The 18,518-nt window shown below is 36.7% G+C and overlaps 2 protein-coding genes across 2 annotated transcripts in view; one reads left to right on the forward strand and one right to left on the reverse strand.

The window, feature by feature from the left end:
• Positions 1-752: 752 nt before the first annotated feature.
• eff (ubiquitin-conjugating enzyme E2 eff) lies at positions 753-3,809 on the forward strand. Its single transcript, XM_089731855.1, has 5 exons — positions 753-939; positions 1,439-1,502; positions 2,183-2,214; positions 2,300-2,483; positions 2,565-3,809. The coding sequence occupies exons 1-5, from the start codon at positions 916-918 to the stop codon at positions 2,702-2,704; spliced, it is 444 nt and encodes a 147-aa protein (XP_089587981.1). The 5' UTR covers positions 753-915; the 3' UTR covers positions 2,705-3,809.
• A 2,423-nt stretch (positions 3,810-6,232) lies between these two features.
• LOC149501762 (cadherin-23) overlaps positions 6,233-18,518 on the reverse strand; it is a 46,191-nt gene continuing 33,905 nt past the window's right edge. Inside the window, exons 22-28 of the mRNA XM_089731844.1 lie at positions 17,976-18,164; positions 17,077-17,357; positions 15,818-16,058; positions 14,118-14,303; positions 11,935-12,270; positions 7,045-7,243; positions 6,233-6,677 (exon numbers count right to left, since the gene is read on the reverse strand). Coding sequence (XP_089587970.1) covers positions 6,328-6,677; positions 7,045-7,243; positions 11,935-12,270; positions 14,118-14,303; positions 15,818-16,058; positions 17,077-17,357; positions 17,976-18,164 — 1,782 coding nt within the window. The 3' untranslated portion in view covers positions 6,233-6,327. The remainder of the gene's footprint in view (positions 6,678-7,044; positions 7,244-11,934; positions 12,271-14,117; positions 14,304-15,817; positions 16,059-17,076; positions 17,358-17,975; positions 18,165-18,518) is intronic.

Raw genomic sequence — 18,518 nt, forward strand, 5'->3', positions numbered from 1 at the left:
TAATTGATGTTTGTAAAGCTAAACACAATAATTTTCAAATAAGGAAGGAAAATACTTTTGTTTTGAAGACTTTAAGTTCTCACATTTATTAATACTGATTAGTTATAGGCAGCATCAACAAACAACACGTACAGGCTACTGTGAACATAAATTAATGAAATTCTAGGTCATTTCTAATATTTTTGATAAAATTTCTTTACGTTTATAAAATATTTAGGAATCTCGGATCAACCTAAACGAATAACTTTGCTTCGATAGTTTTGAGCTGAAAAAAGTGATTTAAATATCGAGGTGACGTGCCAGTAATGAATATCTTCAGTATATAATCCAAAAATAGCGCTCTACGCATTCTTAGAGACTAAAGAGTTGGTGACATCATATCCTTTTGATGTTGCCGTCAGTAAAGTTTACGTTTATAGTAGAAAAATAAAAATTTAAATAGTTTCTTACAAGAATTAACGTTCTTCAAAATTAATTGAATATTAAATAACTTTTATCGTAATACAATAAGTCTTAATTTTATTTTGTTGACGAAATAAAAATAGCTAGAGTGATTTTTAAACGTAAGCCGTTCAATTTGGGAGTTTTAAAACTTTGAGTGTTTCCGAACGAATCCTGTGCATGGTCGATTTTCCTGTTTGCTGTTCTCCATTTGCTGAGAAGTGTTTAATTTCGATTAATTCGTGCTTTGTTCCAATTATTATCTCTTTTGTATTATAAGTTAATATTATTAGTTAATTAACAATTTAACGTTTGAATATAATTGTTGTGATTTTACAATTACCACATAAAACGACTTTGGTGGTACTTTTGCGTTTAGACAGGGAGCCATCTTGCAATCTCTAATCAAAGGTCCTTGGCTCACAGTTTCGTTGTCTAGTTGAAAGTCAGTATAACTCAACATAAAATAGTCAAATGGCGTTAAAAAGAATTAATAGGGTACGTTATTAAAGTTTATGTTACTATTATAACAATTGAACAAAAAGTGCGCTTTAGAATTGGCCGAAACGTATTGAACGTTTCGTCATTGTGAATTCATATTATCGAATTTTTCTGGATAATTCCGTCTTCGTAGTGATTTTACACGGACATAAAATGTGAACCTTTAAAATGTTCTTGTCTGTAAATATACGTAACGGTGTTTTGCTGGTTCATGTATATACGACAATTTTGTGCACACGGCGTACATAAAATGTCGGAATTATGTGCCAATTTTGAGGTTTTCTTGTCAATGAAGCCACCTGTGATGTGAAAATACTACAAATGAGGAATTACAATGAAGAAATCAAATTTACTGCGTTTGTGAAACGGTCAGGTTAACTAATGGGATGTCAGTCGACGCACAGTCTTTATTTTCAGAGTGATGATGTGACATGTCTCGAGGTGGTGTTGTCTTGTTGATTTACGCATGGGCTCAAATGGCTTTGTTTCTGTTTAGGAATTACAAGATCTGGGCAGGGATCCACCAGCACAATGTTCGGCAGGCCCACACGGTGAAGATCGTGAGTACAGAACCTACTATCTACCTTTTATGACTCATTCTATTGTATAATAAAAATAAAAAACGTGAAATACTGCAGCAGGAGAGGTTGATTTCTGAGATATAATTTAAAGTTTTCTAACATTCGTTTTATATATAGAAATAAAACACATGATACTTAAATATTCTTACTTTGTTAATGTGACAAGCAGATTGCTTATTCATAATACATTTGGTACCTACATCAGAATGAATCATAAGATATTTATATGAGAAGGTAAAATAAATATTTTCTAGCATCAATTACCGTAAATATAATTATTGACAAGCCAGCATGCCCTAATTAAGAGTACAAAATGTGTTAGTATGACTTAAAGAACCACAAAGGTTCTGTACTGTGAATGACACCATAGATGTCAATGACCTTTTGTAGATAGAAACAGCTGGAGTGTGTGTAACAACAGTGAACTCTTCTGAATATAAAATAATTTAAAATATGATTGATTATCTTTCCACTTCATTTTGGTGATATATGATACAGGTGTGGAAAGAGGAATTATTATCAAATTACTCTTTAAATAGTAAAGATCTTTATGTATTGATTTTCAGTGATCTCCATAAAGCGAAGATAAAATTGAATAAATATCAAATATCAAAATAACATGACTTAAATTCATTAATAACTTTTAAATATATTTTCAGTGTTCCATTGGCAAGCCACAATTATGGGCCCAGTAAGTATTGTTGTGTTATTCATGACAAAACTTTACTTGATTTTCATTACCAGTCTAATAAGTAATTATTTTCTTAAATTTTCAGGTTGACAGTCCTTATCAAGGAGGAGTTTTCTTCCTTACCATACATTTCCCTACAGACTACCCTTTCAAACCACCAAAAGTTGCATTCACAACACGTATTTATCATCCTAACATAAACAGTAATGGTTCCATCTGCCTTGACATTCTGCGTGCACAGTGGTCACCAGCGCTCACCATATCCAAAGGTAAATCAATGAATTTATTCTTAAGTTGTGTATTTTGTGAATTACTTACTGTATAATAATTTTTATTTATTTAATTTCCAGTGTTGCTCTCAATCTGCTCACTTCTATGTGATCCCAACCCAGACGACCCTTTGGTGCCAGAAATCGCTAGGATCTATAAAACAGACAGAGAAAAGTACAATGAATTAGCCCGTGAGTGGACGAGGAAGTATGCCATGTGATGAGTCAATTGTGACATCAACAAAACATACACACACACATCGCCACAGCCCGGGCTCTATCCTCCTACCCTTGTTCCCATTCCCTATTAGTCCTTAATCCATTTAAATCCCAATCCTTCATTTTTTGGACATTGTAAAAATCTTAAAGGTTATTTTAGGATCTGTCTAATTTCAGTCATGGCTGTTATATTTAAAAATGCGAATTTATTGCATCTAAGTAAATACAAAAATACACATGTGCAAACATTGTTTCTGTCCTCATTAGTAAGAAAATTTTCTGTAAGATCAATATTTTTTCGACTTTATGTCATCTGTAGATGTCTTTACACTCATTTAGTTCAAGTTTAGTTAAATTGAGTTTATTGAATTGATGTAAATCCCAGACTTAATACTTTAACTAGATCTAAATTACATTGTAAACTGTTCAATAGCCATAATTTTAGGAAAACGGAGCGTTCCTTGCTTGCAAGTTGTCTGATTCACTTAAGGATTTTGTCAATGAAATGTAAGTGAAGCTCATAAGTGTTAAGAACATTTTGGGTATTGTAAGTAAGTGGTATTACAAAGTGAGCTCATTGACGGAGTCGAATGAGTGTTAATTTTTTTTACTAGTAACATCTTTTTTATTTAGTAAATGTAGAGTGCTACAAACTACATTGGCAATTGGTCAGTTTTCTTTCATCCACAATATTTCTTATTCGGAAAACGCTCCAATAGCTACGACAGTATAAATTACAGTGTATCTCATATGATAAGTTATGATTAATCTAGATTTTTTCAATATGGCGATCTTTATAATATAATTTTATCTAATATATATTGTGGTTGTAAGGATATCTGCGTTGTGATTTTCACAGACATCCCATCCACTTATCCTATCCTTGTTTCCTCAATTATCAAAGCATTTGAGTTACTTGGCGTGAGTGGCAACGAAAGTGTGTTATACTTACAGCTGCCGGCAAGCAAGAGCTTGGTTCACTTGGTTAATTAACAACATCAGGAGAGATTCAAATTGAAAAGCTTTTTCATTGTAATCAATCAATAACTTGTACTCTAGCTTCACTAAATTGTAAGAAACAATAAATTATTGTGTATGTAAATAAAATGGTGAGCTTTATTTAGGATATCTCCTATAACGCGAGCAGCTGTAAATATTTTTTTTATCACTTGGCATAGTTTCCAAGAGGTCACTGACTGAACATATTGCCAAAAATGTTATTACACTGGAAATGGACAAACATTAATTAAATAAAGAAAATATGCAATAGTGACGAGCTGTTTGTCTCTAACATACCTTTTTGAAGATGCTGCTGAGTTATTGTAAAGAAATAAAGTTTAGAATTGATAATCGGATACTTTATTATTCATATGTCGTATGTTACTATATAATACCACTCTCAATTCAATGTTATAAATTAATTAAAAATAAGTTACATTTCTGCTTTGTGTGCATTTATTCACACTTACTATTGCAATAAATTCATCATGATGGTGATCAAGACTTTGGTTGTTGCAGTTTTTCCAAATGACCAAACAAATATTTCTTGTTTGGTTCTCTTTTCTTTCATATTAATTAGTTTTAAAAATGCGAATTATGGTAAAACAAGCAGCGTTTTGTTTACCATTGATTGAAAATTTATATTAAAAACTGGTGTAGTTTCCACTTGCGGTTAACGAATAATGACCCTTTCTCTCTCTCTTCTATCGGTCCCTCACTGCTGAGGATCGTGACTCCGTCCGATTCCGTCAACCAGCTGTCCATCGATCCCGTTTTGTAGCTTGGTGGAGTACGTCGATGACACGTCTACACAATGACCCTTTAAAAAAAACAAACTGGCAGTGACTTTGTGGTTTATGCCTGAAACGACTTGGGCGCCACTGCCCGGCTCTTTTTTGCCACGGGAGTGCAGTCACCGGATTATCGTTCCACTTGGTTTGTGTGGGAGTAGTTCCACCTAAATAACCCTCTTATTCTCCTACCAAAGCTTCGATAAGTTCCTCGTGTCGAAAAATAACTAAAAATGGAGGGAGGTAAGTATCGCTGTTATTACCCGGCATGATTCTTGATCCCTTTTTCTTTTTCTTTAAATGAATATGCGGGCATGTACGGGTAGTGCGTAGACCCACTGGCCGTAATTAGATTGTATAAAAATATGTTATAAACGTGAATTGATAAGCTTTTTTGTCACAATAGTACGGGGTTCAGTATTGATTCTTGGTCTGAGGGCTTTTGCTTGGGGCCTGGTTGTACCCCTTGTCTCGTGTGTGTTCTAGTGCATAATTCAAGAGAAAATTTTAGGTTGGGACTTTTGATAGTTAACTGCTAAGTTTACCTTATCGATATTTTTTACGTGAATCTATTAATTGTTATTCTGTTGTCACTCAGTAATGGATTGAGGCCTTTAGGCTAGTTTTATATTCTCACTTATAATGACGACCCGGTAGCAATCCACAAGAAACATTTATGTTATAGTTATCATCTAATGAAATTGTCATACTATTATCATAATGCGAGTGTGAGGAGGTTTTGTTACTCTTTTAAACAAACACTAATTAATAAAACTTATATTTGATATTATATCATCCGCTATTCTGAAGTTTCGTCAAAATACCATAATGTGGTGTGCGTTCAACCGGTTGCTTTCGTTTACTTATGGCAGGGCCTAGAATAAGTATTGTAAGTCGGTAGGGACCATAATGTTACTTCTATCGCGAAGCAGATATGTTTACTGGTCGGAAGGAATAGCTATTGAGATTTCAACTTGTCTCAAGCTGGTTGGTGGCATTTACGTTGTGATGTCTAAGGTTTTTTTCCTACATAAGCTAGGCTAGGCTAGGCTATCAGCCTTGAGAGGCTATGTCAGCGTAACTTTATCGTGTAGGTGATCTCTCGGGGCTCAAATCAGGAGGCGCTTCTAACACAAGCCCTAGCAAGAGCAGTGCTTCGCAGAATCTACCACCGGATCGGAAACGCGACCCACTGAGAAGATCCGGCGAGAAACTCAGTGGGCTGTGTCTGTGGGTTAGTTTACTCGCCGAGCAAGTGAAGGGTTCGACGAGAACGGTGACCGGTGCTTGAGGTACCTAAAAGCACCGTCAATGGATCGGGAGGATCCGAAATGACGTGTTTAGGGCGACACCGACTGTTTACCATTCGGTCCGCAGGATCGGGTTTTCTTGTCGTGCCGCCTTCTCAGTGGCGCGCTGATGCCGACTGAACATACTTACTGATAGAGTCAAGCTCCAGGTCATCATGTGGAGATCCACGTTCCTCATGAACCACGGTGCTCTGACGGTTATCCTGCAAACAACTGGATTGAATGTCTTGAAAGGGTTTCAAATTATTGCGGGTCGCGTGAGCGAACATTACGCATGGTTCATGATCGGGTGTATGCGAGTTTTGTAGTGTTGTCCAAGGGCTACAGTAACTAAAATCACGTCGTCAACTCAACCCAAAAATAAGCGTTAATAATATTAAGCAGCTTGTGCGTTGATCTAACTAAAATACTAGGTAATGAAACGCCACTGTTATCAATAGAAAGTATATTTAAAAACGGAATTAAGTACAAAGTACACAAATTACAAAGGCACATACGCAACACTATAGTAGCCTAAAGATAAGTTTATAGTTCAGTCGTTTCCATATTTTTCGCGTTCTTCAATTGTTCCAATTGTTGGTACAAATCACTGTTCGCTTGATTCGTTTGCGGTTCAGTTACATTGGAATCAATAGAAGGGAAAGCGGCCGTTGTTATGAAATAAGGTTTTTCATTTGACAAGTCTTGGTCGACAGCGTTTTCGTCTAGGGAATCTCTTTCGGAACGACTTAGTTGGTCGTCTGATTTGTACCAGTCGTTTTCGTAAGCGTGCAGCCAAATAGGGTTAGAGCCTTTGGTGCTGTGTTTGTTTGTGTTGGGAACTCTGCCCCCGGTGCTCCTTATCGTCATGTCCGATTCGCCCGGTATCGCGGAAGCTGTGAAAACGTTAAAGATTAATAGGCTAGTTTTCTACTTTAATTTTTAATAACGGTCATGATAATGGATTAACATTTAAAAAAAAAAAGATTGCGGTTATATATAATTTCTTGCAACACTAATTTAAAACAATGTACACATTGCTGTTTCAATTGTTTTTTTTTCTAAATAAAAATCGTTTCAATGAAAATAGTATTATTTTAATATTTATTTTTTGTTAAAACTACAATTGGGTTGACTGTTTAGGGTTGTTTCTAGGCGTCAAATAATACACCTGTTCAATTATATACAGTGAATAAACCTATTGAATATTTGGGGCCAGAAAATAGGTAAGATCTAAGACTAATTGTTTTGTTGAAAACATACAGTAAGCAGTGGCGGTGGCTGCTTTTAGTCTTCTTACGTAGTCCGCGCGCTGTGATACACACATCATGATGGTGAGCACCAGAAGTACGGCTAGGAACAATGTGGTCCACACCAACCAGAACACAGTTTGGTTTGTCGCCATTGTCTCTGCGGTAAGAGGTTGATACTCCGCTGGTTGTGTATCGAGGACATTGAACTCCTAATGCATGAATTTCAAGTTAATAACATTGTCAAAAATTGCATATAGAAGTAAATAGGAAGGAAGGAAAAAAATACACTGCAGATATTAAACAAACAATTATTCATACTAGTGATCCCCCGGTAGTCGAAATTCGAATATAATTAATTGAAATTATAAGTTTGTACATTATTATGATTCTATTGTCAAAGACTATTTTACGTCTATAATCACAGTATTCACCAAGACTACCTACACTTTAGACGAATATTAATAAAGACAAACAATATTAATCTATTGTGAATTTGACCACAGACTTTAAACAATAAGAAAAGTTTGACCATAAACCAATATGCATGCTTGTGTGTGTGTCAAATTAAATTAAATATTAAATGTTAAATATTTACTAACAATCACGCCACGTTAACTGGTCCCGTGGTAAGTTCGTAAAGAACTTGTGTTACAGGTACCAGATAACGGAAATAAATATAAGATTTTTATTATACACATACATATACCTAGTCAGGTCATAAATTCTGTCACATGTTTAATGTAAAATAATTGAAACAAGTTTATTCATTATGTAACCATTCATATACCAAAATGAACTTAACAAAACATAGATTCTTATGACACTAAAGTTTATTCAAAATAACCTCCGTGATTTTGAATACAGGCCTTCAATCTGCGCGGCCAGTCGTCTATCGCAGCACGAACAAGTTCCATTTCAATATCGGCGGCTGCCTTAATCAAGGATGTCTTGAGTGACTCCAAATTGGGATGAGACTTTGAGCACGCCTTTTCCTCCAAGTGTTGCCATATCTTGTAATCTAACGGATTCAAATCTGGACTGGAGGAGGGCCAGTCTTCGTGCCGGATGATCGATTTCACGCGCCGCCAGTCAGTCTTGTGTGCTCTTCGCTCTATGAGCTGGCGCCGAATCTTGTTGGAATACCCTGTGCCTGTTATTGAACATGGTATGAGAAACAGGTTCCACAAGGTTCGTCAGGACTGTATTTTGATACACAACTGCATTCGTTTTTACACCTTTCTTACAAAAATGTACCTCTGTTAAGCCCCAATAAGAAACTCCCAACCATACCATGAGCGAGGATGGAAAATGACCTCGTTGGACACGCGGAATACGGTTGCTCGCTTCTTCATTACTGTGTGCGTACACCTTATCATTTTGTTTGTTGTAGCTCTCTTCTACGGTAAAAATTTTTTCATCCGAAAAAAGAAAATCCCGATATTTTTTTCCCGCGTACCGCTTCAACAAAGCGCGGCATCTCTTCAGTCTCAGGTCCATTAGACGAGCATTCAAACGATGTCCTGTTTTTTTTCGATATGCCCGAAGCCTTAAGTCTTCATTTAACACCCTTTTCACCGTGGTTCTGCTTAACCCCATCTGAAGGGCCAACAGTTTCTGCTTACGTTTGGGATTTCTTTGAATTCGCGCCTTCACAGCTTTTATCACAGCTGGAGTCCTAACAGACCGAGGGCGACCACTTCTTGACCTGTCATCTACACTAGAGTCTTCATTGTATCGTTTGATGGTACGATAAATGAATCTTTTGGTTATATTCAAATTTTTCAGTATGTTAAAAATTGGAATTGGCGCGTAACCGCAACGATGTAACGCAATAACTGCAACACGGTCTTCTTTAAGCGTCCACTCCATATTTAAAAATGAGTAAAATTCTAAAAGTATACATTTTTTATTTTCATGAACAATACGAAATTCGAATTCAATAAATTTTTTTGTGGCCAGCATTCTAAAAGAAAAGTTTTTACTGTGTGACAATACTTATGACCTGACTAGTTATTTAATATACATCCATAACCCTGGAAAAGACTATATTTTTCATACAAATATCTTCCCTTGGCGGGATTCGAACACGCGACCCCCCTGTGACCATGTCATTTACCACTACACCAGACGGCCGGTAATACATGGTAGTGTGTGTAATGTTTTTTTTATTGATTCAATGTATTTTTATGCATAATTTAAGAAGATATTAACATTCTGCACTACTCTATATTCTCTATAAGTGTGGGAAATTTCATACTCCTCCGTCCGCGCAATTTTCGTAAAAAGGGATACGAAGTTTTTGTTTCACGTACACCTATTAATTTAAAGATACTGTCATTTTTTTGCTCTAAGATACAAATGACAATTTTTGAAACATGAAATAATGGTTCTGAGAACTCGAGAATCAGCCGCATTTTTTTAACGTAAAAATAAATAGAAATGTATTTTTACGTTTGCAGGAAGCAATAGGACGAACAGGTGAGCAGGGAGTTGGCCTCATTCCAAATCCGGATGAGGGGTACGACAGTATACTGTACATCATTAAACATTCTTGACTGGTTATTTTAACAAGACCGCTTTGTGCGTCAAATTTCGTATTGATATTCGTTTCCTAGTAGTTAAAAAAGTTGTTTAAGATTGGAAACCATATCGAATTTGGGTTTCGATATAATAGTTTAACACAAATTTTGTCGCGTTTGTTTGTTTATGTATGTAAGCAAAGAAACTTATATTCGTCATTAGACTCATTACTGTATGGAAATTCATTTGCAATAGTAATGATATTTGGTCTTTTTTATTGCCTTTGTAGGCAAACGAGCGTACGGTCCGCCTGATGATAAGCAATCACCATCGCTTATGGACATTAGCAATGTCAGGGACCGAGCCAAGCCGCTGCCTAAAAAACTAAAGCAAATAATATGTATGTACCTTGTGATGTGCATTATAAATAATTGCACAGAATAAGTAAGAGTACACACCCCATGTACAGGAAAGGTTGAGGTTAAAATTGTACAATTCTGACTACTATAAAAGATTTTTGCATTTTGTACGATTTTCCTACGCCCGCGAAAATCAATAATCTTTCTTATGCTTAAGTAAAATTGTTCAAACGCGAGTACCTATAAGCTAACAAACGTTAACATGTTCTAGTTTCCACGAGCTAGAGAAACATACACGCGTTTGTTGCACACAGACGAGATGGAGTCTATAGACCGGTGTTTCCCAACGTGAGGCCCACGCCCCAATAGAGGCAATTTAAAAATTAAGGGGGGCAATCGCACTAAATGAATATCGAAAATTGTGTATGTATTTAAATTATTTTGAATTTGAATTTCAGTTTTTTATTATATGTTTTGAAATATTAGGTACTTACTATGTTTTGATAACAATTTCATAGTTATTTCTTCCTAAAACCTATCATTTATGTTTCTTAAGTGAATGATTCAATTTTTTAATGTTAGAATTATGTATGTGGGGGCATGAAAATTTTAGAAACGGGCAAGGACAAAAAAGGTTGGCATACACTGCTTTAGTATTGCAGGTATTCGATTGAGTTTAATGAAAACGAAACATTAACAACTGTTTTTACGTTCGCTCCCATGAATGAAAAATAGGCAATTTTTATGAAAAGGAATGAATTTTGAGTTCAATTTGACAATGTAAAGATCTAAAAACGGTCAATGTACAAATTACACTAAGTAAAGTGTCATGTATGTAGGATTGGTAAGAACGGAACGTATGAATAGAGTGTGGAACGGAGCGTTAAGATGTGAGTGAGAGAAAACGGAAAGAAAGGGAGAAGAGAATGACAGACAGAATGACAGAGAATTGGAAGATGGCGAAGACGGTTGAAAAATGAGTAAGACGTAATAAAATTAGTGTTAATTATTAATTACTATTATAATAGAAGATTTTGGAATAGTGTAACTTTTATTTTATGCGCTGCGATCCCTCTTCTACATGTATATTTCAATGAAAAAACTCTTCGCCATTCGGCCCAGATTTAAAATCACTTCAAGAATCAATTATTTTCTGTTTCTAAAAATTACTTTACTTAATCTAAATAGTTTGTAGTGTCAAGGTGTTTTTTAATCTTAGATTCAAGCTATTAACAACTAAGTTATAATTAGATAGGGACGTGTTAAATGAACGATTGTCTCGGCATTACAAGGTCAATGAACGAATTGACTTATTGCGCAAACACTGAATCACGTTTGTTTATCATCCGTCACTCAGTATGATCTTTGCTAATCGCTACCTCATTAACGTGTTTTGACTTTGATAAGGCGCAACGTTTTCGGTAGGTACCGATAAGACTCATAAGCACTCAAGTTTAATGTTAAAAACAGTGGGTTTTTTATGGGATTGCATGCTCGATAATGGACCCATAGGTACTTGTTAAACATTCTTTGTGAGTAGAATATTTTTTTGTTGCACCGACGTGAAAATTGTAAATAAAAGCTATAAAGTTGGATTGCTATTTGCAGTACCTATTTATAAGGTTTGAATGACGGGACAGCCGTTACATAATGCAATTGAGACATCGATCTCATGCTTCAAGTTGGGTCATATGGCATGCACGTTACGATTTCAACGGGCTCTCCTGCCTAATGCATAAAACACTAAATGTAAATGTGTATGCCTATTTCTGTCGTGAAGCAGTAATGCGTTTCGGTTTGAAGGGTAGGGCAGCCGTTGTGACTATACTGAGACCTTAGAACTTATATCTCAAGGCGGCATTTACGTTGTAGATGTCTATGGGCTCCGGTAACCACTTAACACCAGGTGGGCCGTGAGCCCGTCCACCTACGTAAGGAATAAAAAAATGCATAGTGGAGATTATAAACACGTATCGTTTAAATATCTAGGTGATATTAATGAAAATAACTATACAACTCACCTTAAATAGTTCATCGAGATACTCAATGTTCTCGTCGACAATCTTCAACACTTGAGACACTTCGAGCACGGAGTGATCCCGCCCATTAACGAGATGGAGATACAGATCCGTCTTGGTGTTGTCGACGGAGCCGTCCTTGTTCTCGTGGACTCGCAAGTCGTCGACGTTGACCACGGAACCGGTCACCCGGGCCAAATGTTCCCGGAAACCGTTGATTCTGTCGCGAACTTCGGACGGATGCGCACGTAAAACGAAACGCACTCTTTGATCTTCCCGAAGCAAATATATGAATACGTGAGCTTCGTCTTGTAGTCCACCTGTGTCATTCGCTAATACCTAAAAAAAAAATTGTGAATGAAAAAATGATTTTATTGTAAAAAAAAGCGTGGGGTACTTTTCAGGATATTATCCAAATACCCCTTCTACTTACTCTCTCTCTACATATCTGTTCATAAAATATTTATAACTACTGATACCATGCACCCCACGCTTTTTTTAGAATAAAATCATTATTTCTTACACTATTTTTAATTCAAATTCATTTAAATTTATTTTCTATTTTTTAGTTGGATTTTCTATAAAAGCGTATTTTGTTAGTTTTTTAAACTATTATGTATTTTTTATTTTTTAGTTGAATTTCAATTTTTTCAATTTTTTTTAAATATTGAATTGTCATCGGTCCTTAATAAGTATACCAAATTTCAAGTTAATCTGACGTTTTGAAGGGGGTCAAAATCATGTTCAAAGATTCCGTTACCAACACACCTACATACGTCTGAACTAATAAAAGCGTATTAAAAACTATTGTTTTAGGCATCTCAACAGGTTATCTAAAAATCAATTTTATTCAGAGCTTAATTTTTATCGTTAATTAATCATTGGTAACCTAAGGGGTTATTCCAACAATGAGCCGACTGTGTGTTTTGTGCGAGTTTTTTAACGTTCTCGTTAGCGTAAAAGTTAACTCAAATTTGTAAGCAGTTGGAACAGCGCCCCTAGTGGCAAACGTAGACAAACGTTCCAACTCCATACAAAATTGAGTTAACTCTTACGCTATCGAGAACGTTAAGAAACTCGCACTAATTACATTGGTAGATAAACTCACAAGCTCAACCTGAGAAGAGTTGTTAAAATTAACTCCAGCAAGAGCAGTGCTTGGGTGAATCGTAATTAATATATTTACAATAAATAGTATACCTAGAACTTTAAAGAAGAAAAAAAAAACGCACGGATTCAGATACTAGTAGTAAATAGTTTAATACGGTTTTGTTTTGACATTATAAAAATAGTACATGTTTATCGAAGACCATGTTTATCGCGGGAACGCGAGGAGTGAAGTTGTGTGATTTGTTTTATTTTGTCTATTTAGTGTTTCTTCAGGTTTAAATGTGTAATAACGGTGATTTATTAACTGTTTAGTATATGTGAAAGTGAAGAAATACGGGAAAATGAAACAAAGCCGCTAAAACGTAACTTCTCGGGACCCTCCAAAAAGTCCACTGAAAAAGTCTCGGTAAATGACCACCATTTTACTGAAATTATATTTCATACCATATTATCTTATCTCATTTCGTTTTCATTTCAACTCATTTCATGCCATGTTTCATATTAATCAACTTCATTTAATTTCATTTTTCGTATAAAAAAGTTAAAATTAAAATAAGACTTGACCTAAATATAAGTCTTAGTTACCAAATCATTAAAATCATCTGTGGTCGTCGTGGCCTAACGGATAAGATGTCCGGTGCATTCGTGTTGAAGCGATGCACCGGTGTTCGAATCCCGCAGGCGGGTACCAATTTTTCTAATGAAATACGTACTCAACAAATGTTCACGATTGACTTCCACGGTGAAGGAATAACATCGTGTAATAAAAATTAAACCCGCAAAATTATAATTTGCGTAATTACTGGTGGTAGGACCTCTTGTGAGTCCGCACGGGTAGGTACCACCGCCCCGCCTATTTCTGCCGTGAAGCAGTAATGCGTTTCGGTTTGAAGGGTGGGGCAGCCGTTGTGACTATATGAGACCTTAGAACTATATCTCAAGGTGTGTGGCGCATTTACGTTGTAGATGTCTATGGGCTCCAGTAACCACTTAACATCAGGTGGGCTGTGAGCTCGTCCACACAGCAAAGCAATAAAAAAAAAAAAAAAAATCTATTAAAAAAAATACATGTTTACCTGAAAGTCGAAATATCCTTTCATTCCTTTCTGTGGATCGAAGTTCAACGACACGGCTCCCGTCTCCGGATTCACAAGGAAAGGCAAAACCGCTAAGTTCTCCAAGCCCTCTGTTAACGTTTGTTTGATGTCTCCTATTTGATAGTAGCTAATTTTTGCATTGTCTCCGTCGTCTATATCTATGGCCTAAAAGAGATTTTGAAAACATCGTATGGTACACAAGTCATTAAAGTAATAGATTAAGTGTGTGTGTGGGTGTGTGTGATTTATTTAATTTTAACCCTTCTTAATAGAGTTTAAAAGGCAAAAGGTCTACCTACATATAATCTCTATTAGATCTCTCTCTATTTGAAGGCGTCGTGGCCTAAAGGATAAGACGTCGTGCATTCGTGTTGAGCGATGCAACGGTGTTCGAATCCCGCAGGCGGGTACCAATTTTTCTAATGAAATACGTACTCAACAAATGTTCACGATTGACTTCCACGGTGAAGGAATAACATCGTGTAATAAAAATCAAACCCGCAAAATTATAATTTGCGTAATTACTGGCGGTAGGACCTCTTGTGAGTCCGCTCGGGTAGGTACCACCACCTTACCTATTTCTGCTGTGAAGCAGTAATGTGTTTCGGTTTGAAGGGTAGGGCAGCCGTTGTAACTATACTGAGACCTTTAGAACTTATATCTCAAGGTGGGTGGCGCATTTACATTGAAGATGTTTATGGGCTCCAGTAACCACTTAACACCAGGTGGGCTGTGAGATCGTCCACCCATCAAAGCAGTATAAAAAAATTCATACATAAATATCCATTTATATATAAATTGCAATGCATATTTTTTATTTCATAGAATATCGAAGCTAAATCACTTCACGTAATAGGAATAGGTAGGAAGTTCTACACAAATACATAATATATGACCTAGTTCGGGTTAAGTAGTATTGATTACATACAGTTTTAGGGCAATACCGTATTATTAATTACTTATATTAATTGTTACGTCGCGTCCTCATCTAATCAAAGAAAACCATTTATTAACCAAGTATTTTACGTAATGAGTTTTATACTATTGTTTTTTATTGTTTCGTACAAAGATAAATAGATAGAATGTTTTCTAGAACAATTCACATTTATTATTTTGTAGTTTCCTTAAATAATAAAAACATTCGACATTCGATACCTAATGTCATAATTAGGGGGAAAATAGTGACAAAACTGCTGGTAGCATTTGCTATATCAACATTAATCAGTGGACTTTTTGGCGGGAACACGAGGAGTGAAGTTCTGTGATTCGTTTTATTTTGTCTATTTAGTGTTTCTTTAGGTTTAAATGTGTAATAACGGTGGTTTATTAACTGTTTAATATGTGTGAAAGTGCACAAATGTGGGAAAACGAAACAAAGCCGCTGGACTTAACTTCTCGGGTACCTCCAAAAAGTCCACTGAAAAAATCTCAGCAAATGACCACCATTTTACTGAGATTATATTTCATCCCATATCATCTCATTTAATTTAATTTCATCCCAGTTGACTAATGTCTCAAATTAATCATCTTCATTTCATTTCATTTCCATTTTAGATAAAGATAAGAATATGGATTAAAGTAAGACATGACTTAAAGGTCTTACTTACCAGGTCATAAAATCCCTTAAAAATATAACAACATTAATCATCTTAATCTTAACTGTACAATTTATAACTAACCTGGACTTGCATAAATTCAATTCCGAAATCAGCCTTAGTCGTGATGCCACCAGTGAAGATTTTCCTCAAGAATTTCGGTGCATTGTCATTGACATCGTTCACAGTTATGTGAACGGTTAACGTACTGACATAGTCCAAATCCGATCTGTATTGCGGAATCTTAACGCAGTCTTCTGTCGCGAGAATCGTTAATGTGTAGTTCGACTTCTGTTCACGATCTAACGGTTTTAGTGTTGTTAATCTAAAAAGTAATTAAATTGTAGTATTTGCGATTTTTGTTAAAACACATTTCCGAGACATCTCTTATAAGATTCAAGTCTGAATATTAATTACCCTTTAAATGAGAAATAGTACATTGGTTGGCAAACACGCGGGATGAGATGTCCTACTTTTTTCCCGCGGTGCACATACAATTTTTTCTCCTACCAGGCCGAAAGTTCGTGGAGTACCGAGCCGGGGCCCAGGGGCGAAGCCCCAGTGGGGCCAGGGGCGAATCCCTGCCGCGGTGTAGGGGGCGAAGTCCCCCCATACTCATAAAAAAACAATTTAACTGTTTTTTAATTTTTATGTAAACTACTACCAATTGAATAAGAACTATCTGATGTACTCATCTTTGTTTAATACTTCACTATTAAATTTTATTGCCTTTTGTTTATTTTACTTTTACACTAAACACAATATTGCAAATTACCCGAGTACAACAATGGCGGAGAGTTTTAGGTGCGTGAGAGCAGACGTAGACACTAACGCGCATGCGCACTTGTCAGTACCCAGGGAGGAAAAGTTAACTTTCTTCCCTATGTAGCGGGACGAAAACCGAATTTTCGGCGTAGGTAGGAGAAAAATAAGGTTTGAATTACCCTGGAGGTAGCTAATCCAGTCATTACTAGTAAATTTAATATATCGAGGGGAGAAAGGATACCATCACCCTGCCTATTTCTGCCGTGAAGCAGTAATGCGTTTCGGTTTGAAGGGTGGGGTAGCCGTTGTAACTGTACTGAGACCTTCGAACTTATATCTCAAGGTGGGTGGCGCATTTACGTTGTAGATGTCTATAAGCTCCAGTAACCACTTAACACCAGGTGGGCTGTGAGCTCGTCCACTCATCTACATAAAAAAAAATCGCTCAAGAAGTTATTTTTTATTTTATTTTTTCCAAATTTTCAACTTTAAATGGCACTCCTGTAAAGTTGCAACAATGTCGTTTAAAATCAAATAGTTTCTTCCACCCTTCGATATATATTTAATACCAAACGTACTTGTGCGTGGTTTTGTGTAAATGAAACGCGTCGTCATCATTCCCGTTCACAATGTAATAGCACACTGGCAACACTGGCTCGTCTCCGCGGTCGATCGCGTCACGTTCTATGACGCTCGGAAGGAACACGCTCTCGCTTCTGTCGTTCTCGGTGACGTTCAAACTGAACGATTTGAACGGAAACCTCGGTCTGTAGTTATCGACGTTTTGAACGTAAACCGTCAAATCCAAATCGGAGCTAAGCGGTGTTGGCAACCCCAAATCGTAGGCCTCTATCCTGAGCTAGAAACAAAAAGTTAGATGTAAAAAAAACAGACAGTAAAATGTTTACTAGTAATAGTGAGGCTTTGAGCGGGACTCGCTCTCGTCTTGTCTATTTCTATCGTAGAGCAGTCTGTGGTTTTAGGGCAGGATAGTCGTATAATTATAGTATAAATGTTCTAAAGACGAGATAGTACATTCGAGTTTCTCGCCGGATCTTCTCAGTGGGTCGCGTTTCCGATCCGGTGGTAGATTTTGGGAAGCACGGCTCTTGCTAGGGCCAGTGTTAGCAACACTCCGGTTTGCGCCCCGTGAGCTCATTTACACGCTAGGGTAACGCTGATATTGCCTCTCAAGGCTATCAGCATAGGTAGAAAAAAAATGTACAGTAGGTGGTAGGACCTCTTGTGAGTCCGCGCGGGTAGATACCACCAGCCTGAATATTTCTGCCGTGAAGCAGTAATGCGTTTCGGTTTGAAGGGCGCAGCAGCCGTTGTAACTATACTGAGACCTTAGAACTTATATCTCAAGGTGGGTGGCGCATTTACGTTGTAGATTTCTATGGGCTCCAGTAACCACTTAATATCAGGTGGACTGTGAACTCGTCCACACATAAGAGCAATAAATAAAAATTTTTACCTGGTATGTTGTTTGTTTGTCCCTGTCGAGTGGTATGAGGGTGCGTAGGGCACCGCTTGTGGCGTGCAGGGAGAACGCTCGCCACGAGCCCCCCGCGTCCCTCTTTAAGCGATAGCGGACCGCACCGTTCGGTCCGATGTCGGCATCTATAGCTTTCGCCTCTATTATCGTTGTGCCTATCGTCGCGTTCTAGGGAAAGAACAACAGCAATATTTATATTGTTCAAATGTATGGAAATAAACTATTTATAAAAGAATACTAGTCGTAGTCGCCCGCTTCGCTGGGCATTTAAAATTAACATTATTATTTATTGTTAATGATAATTCATTAGGGAGTTCAACACTCATATTGAAGTCGTCGTGGCCTAAAGCATAAGACGTCCGGTGCATTCGTATCTAGCGATGCACCGATGTTCGAATCCCGCACGCAGGTACCAATTTTTCTAATGAAAGACGTACTTAACAAATGTTCAGGATTGACTTCCACGGTGAAGGAATAACATCGAGTAATAAAAATCAAACCCGCAAAATTCGGTTTGAAGGG

This window comes from Bombyx mandarina, chromosome 12, assembly GCF_030267445.1.
Source record: "Bombyx mandarina strain Sakado chromosome 12, ASM3026744v2".
In the NCBI taxonomy this organism is placed as follows: Eukaryota; Metazoa; Arthropoda; class Insecta; order Lepidoptera; family Bombycidae; genus Bombyx; species Bombyx mandarina.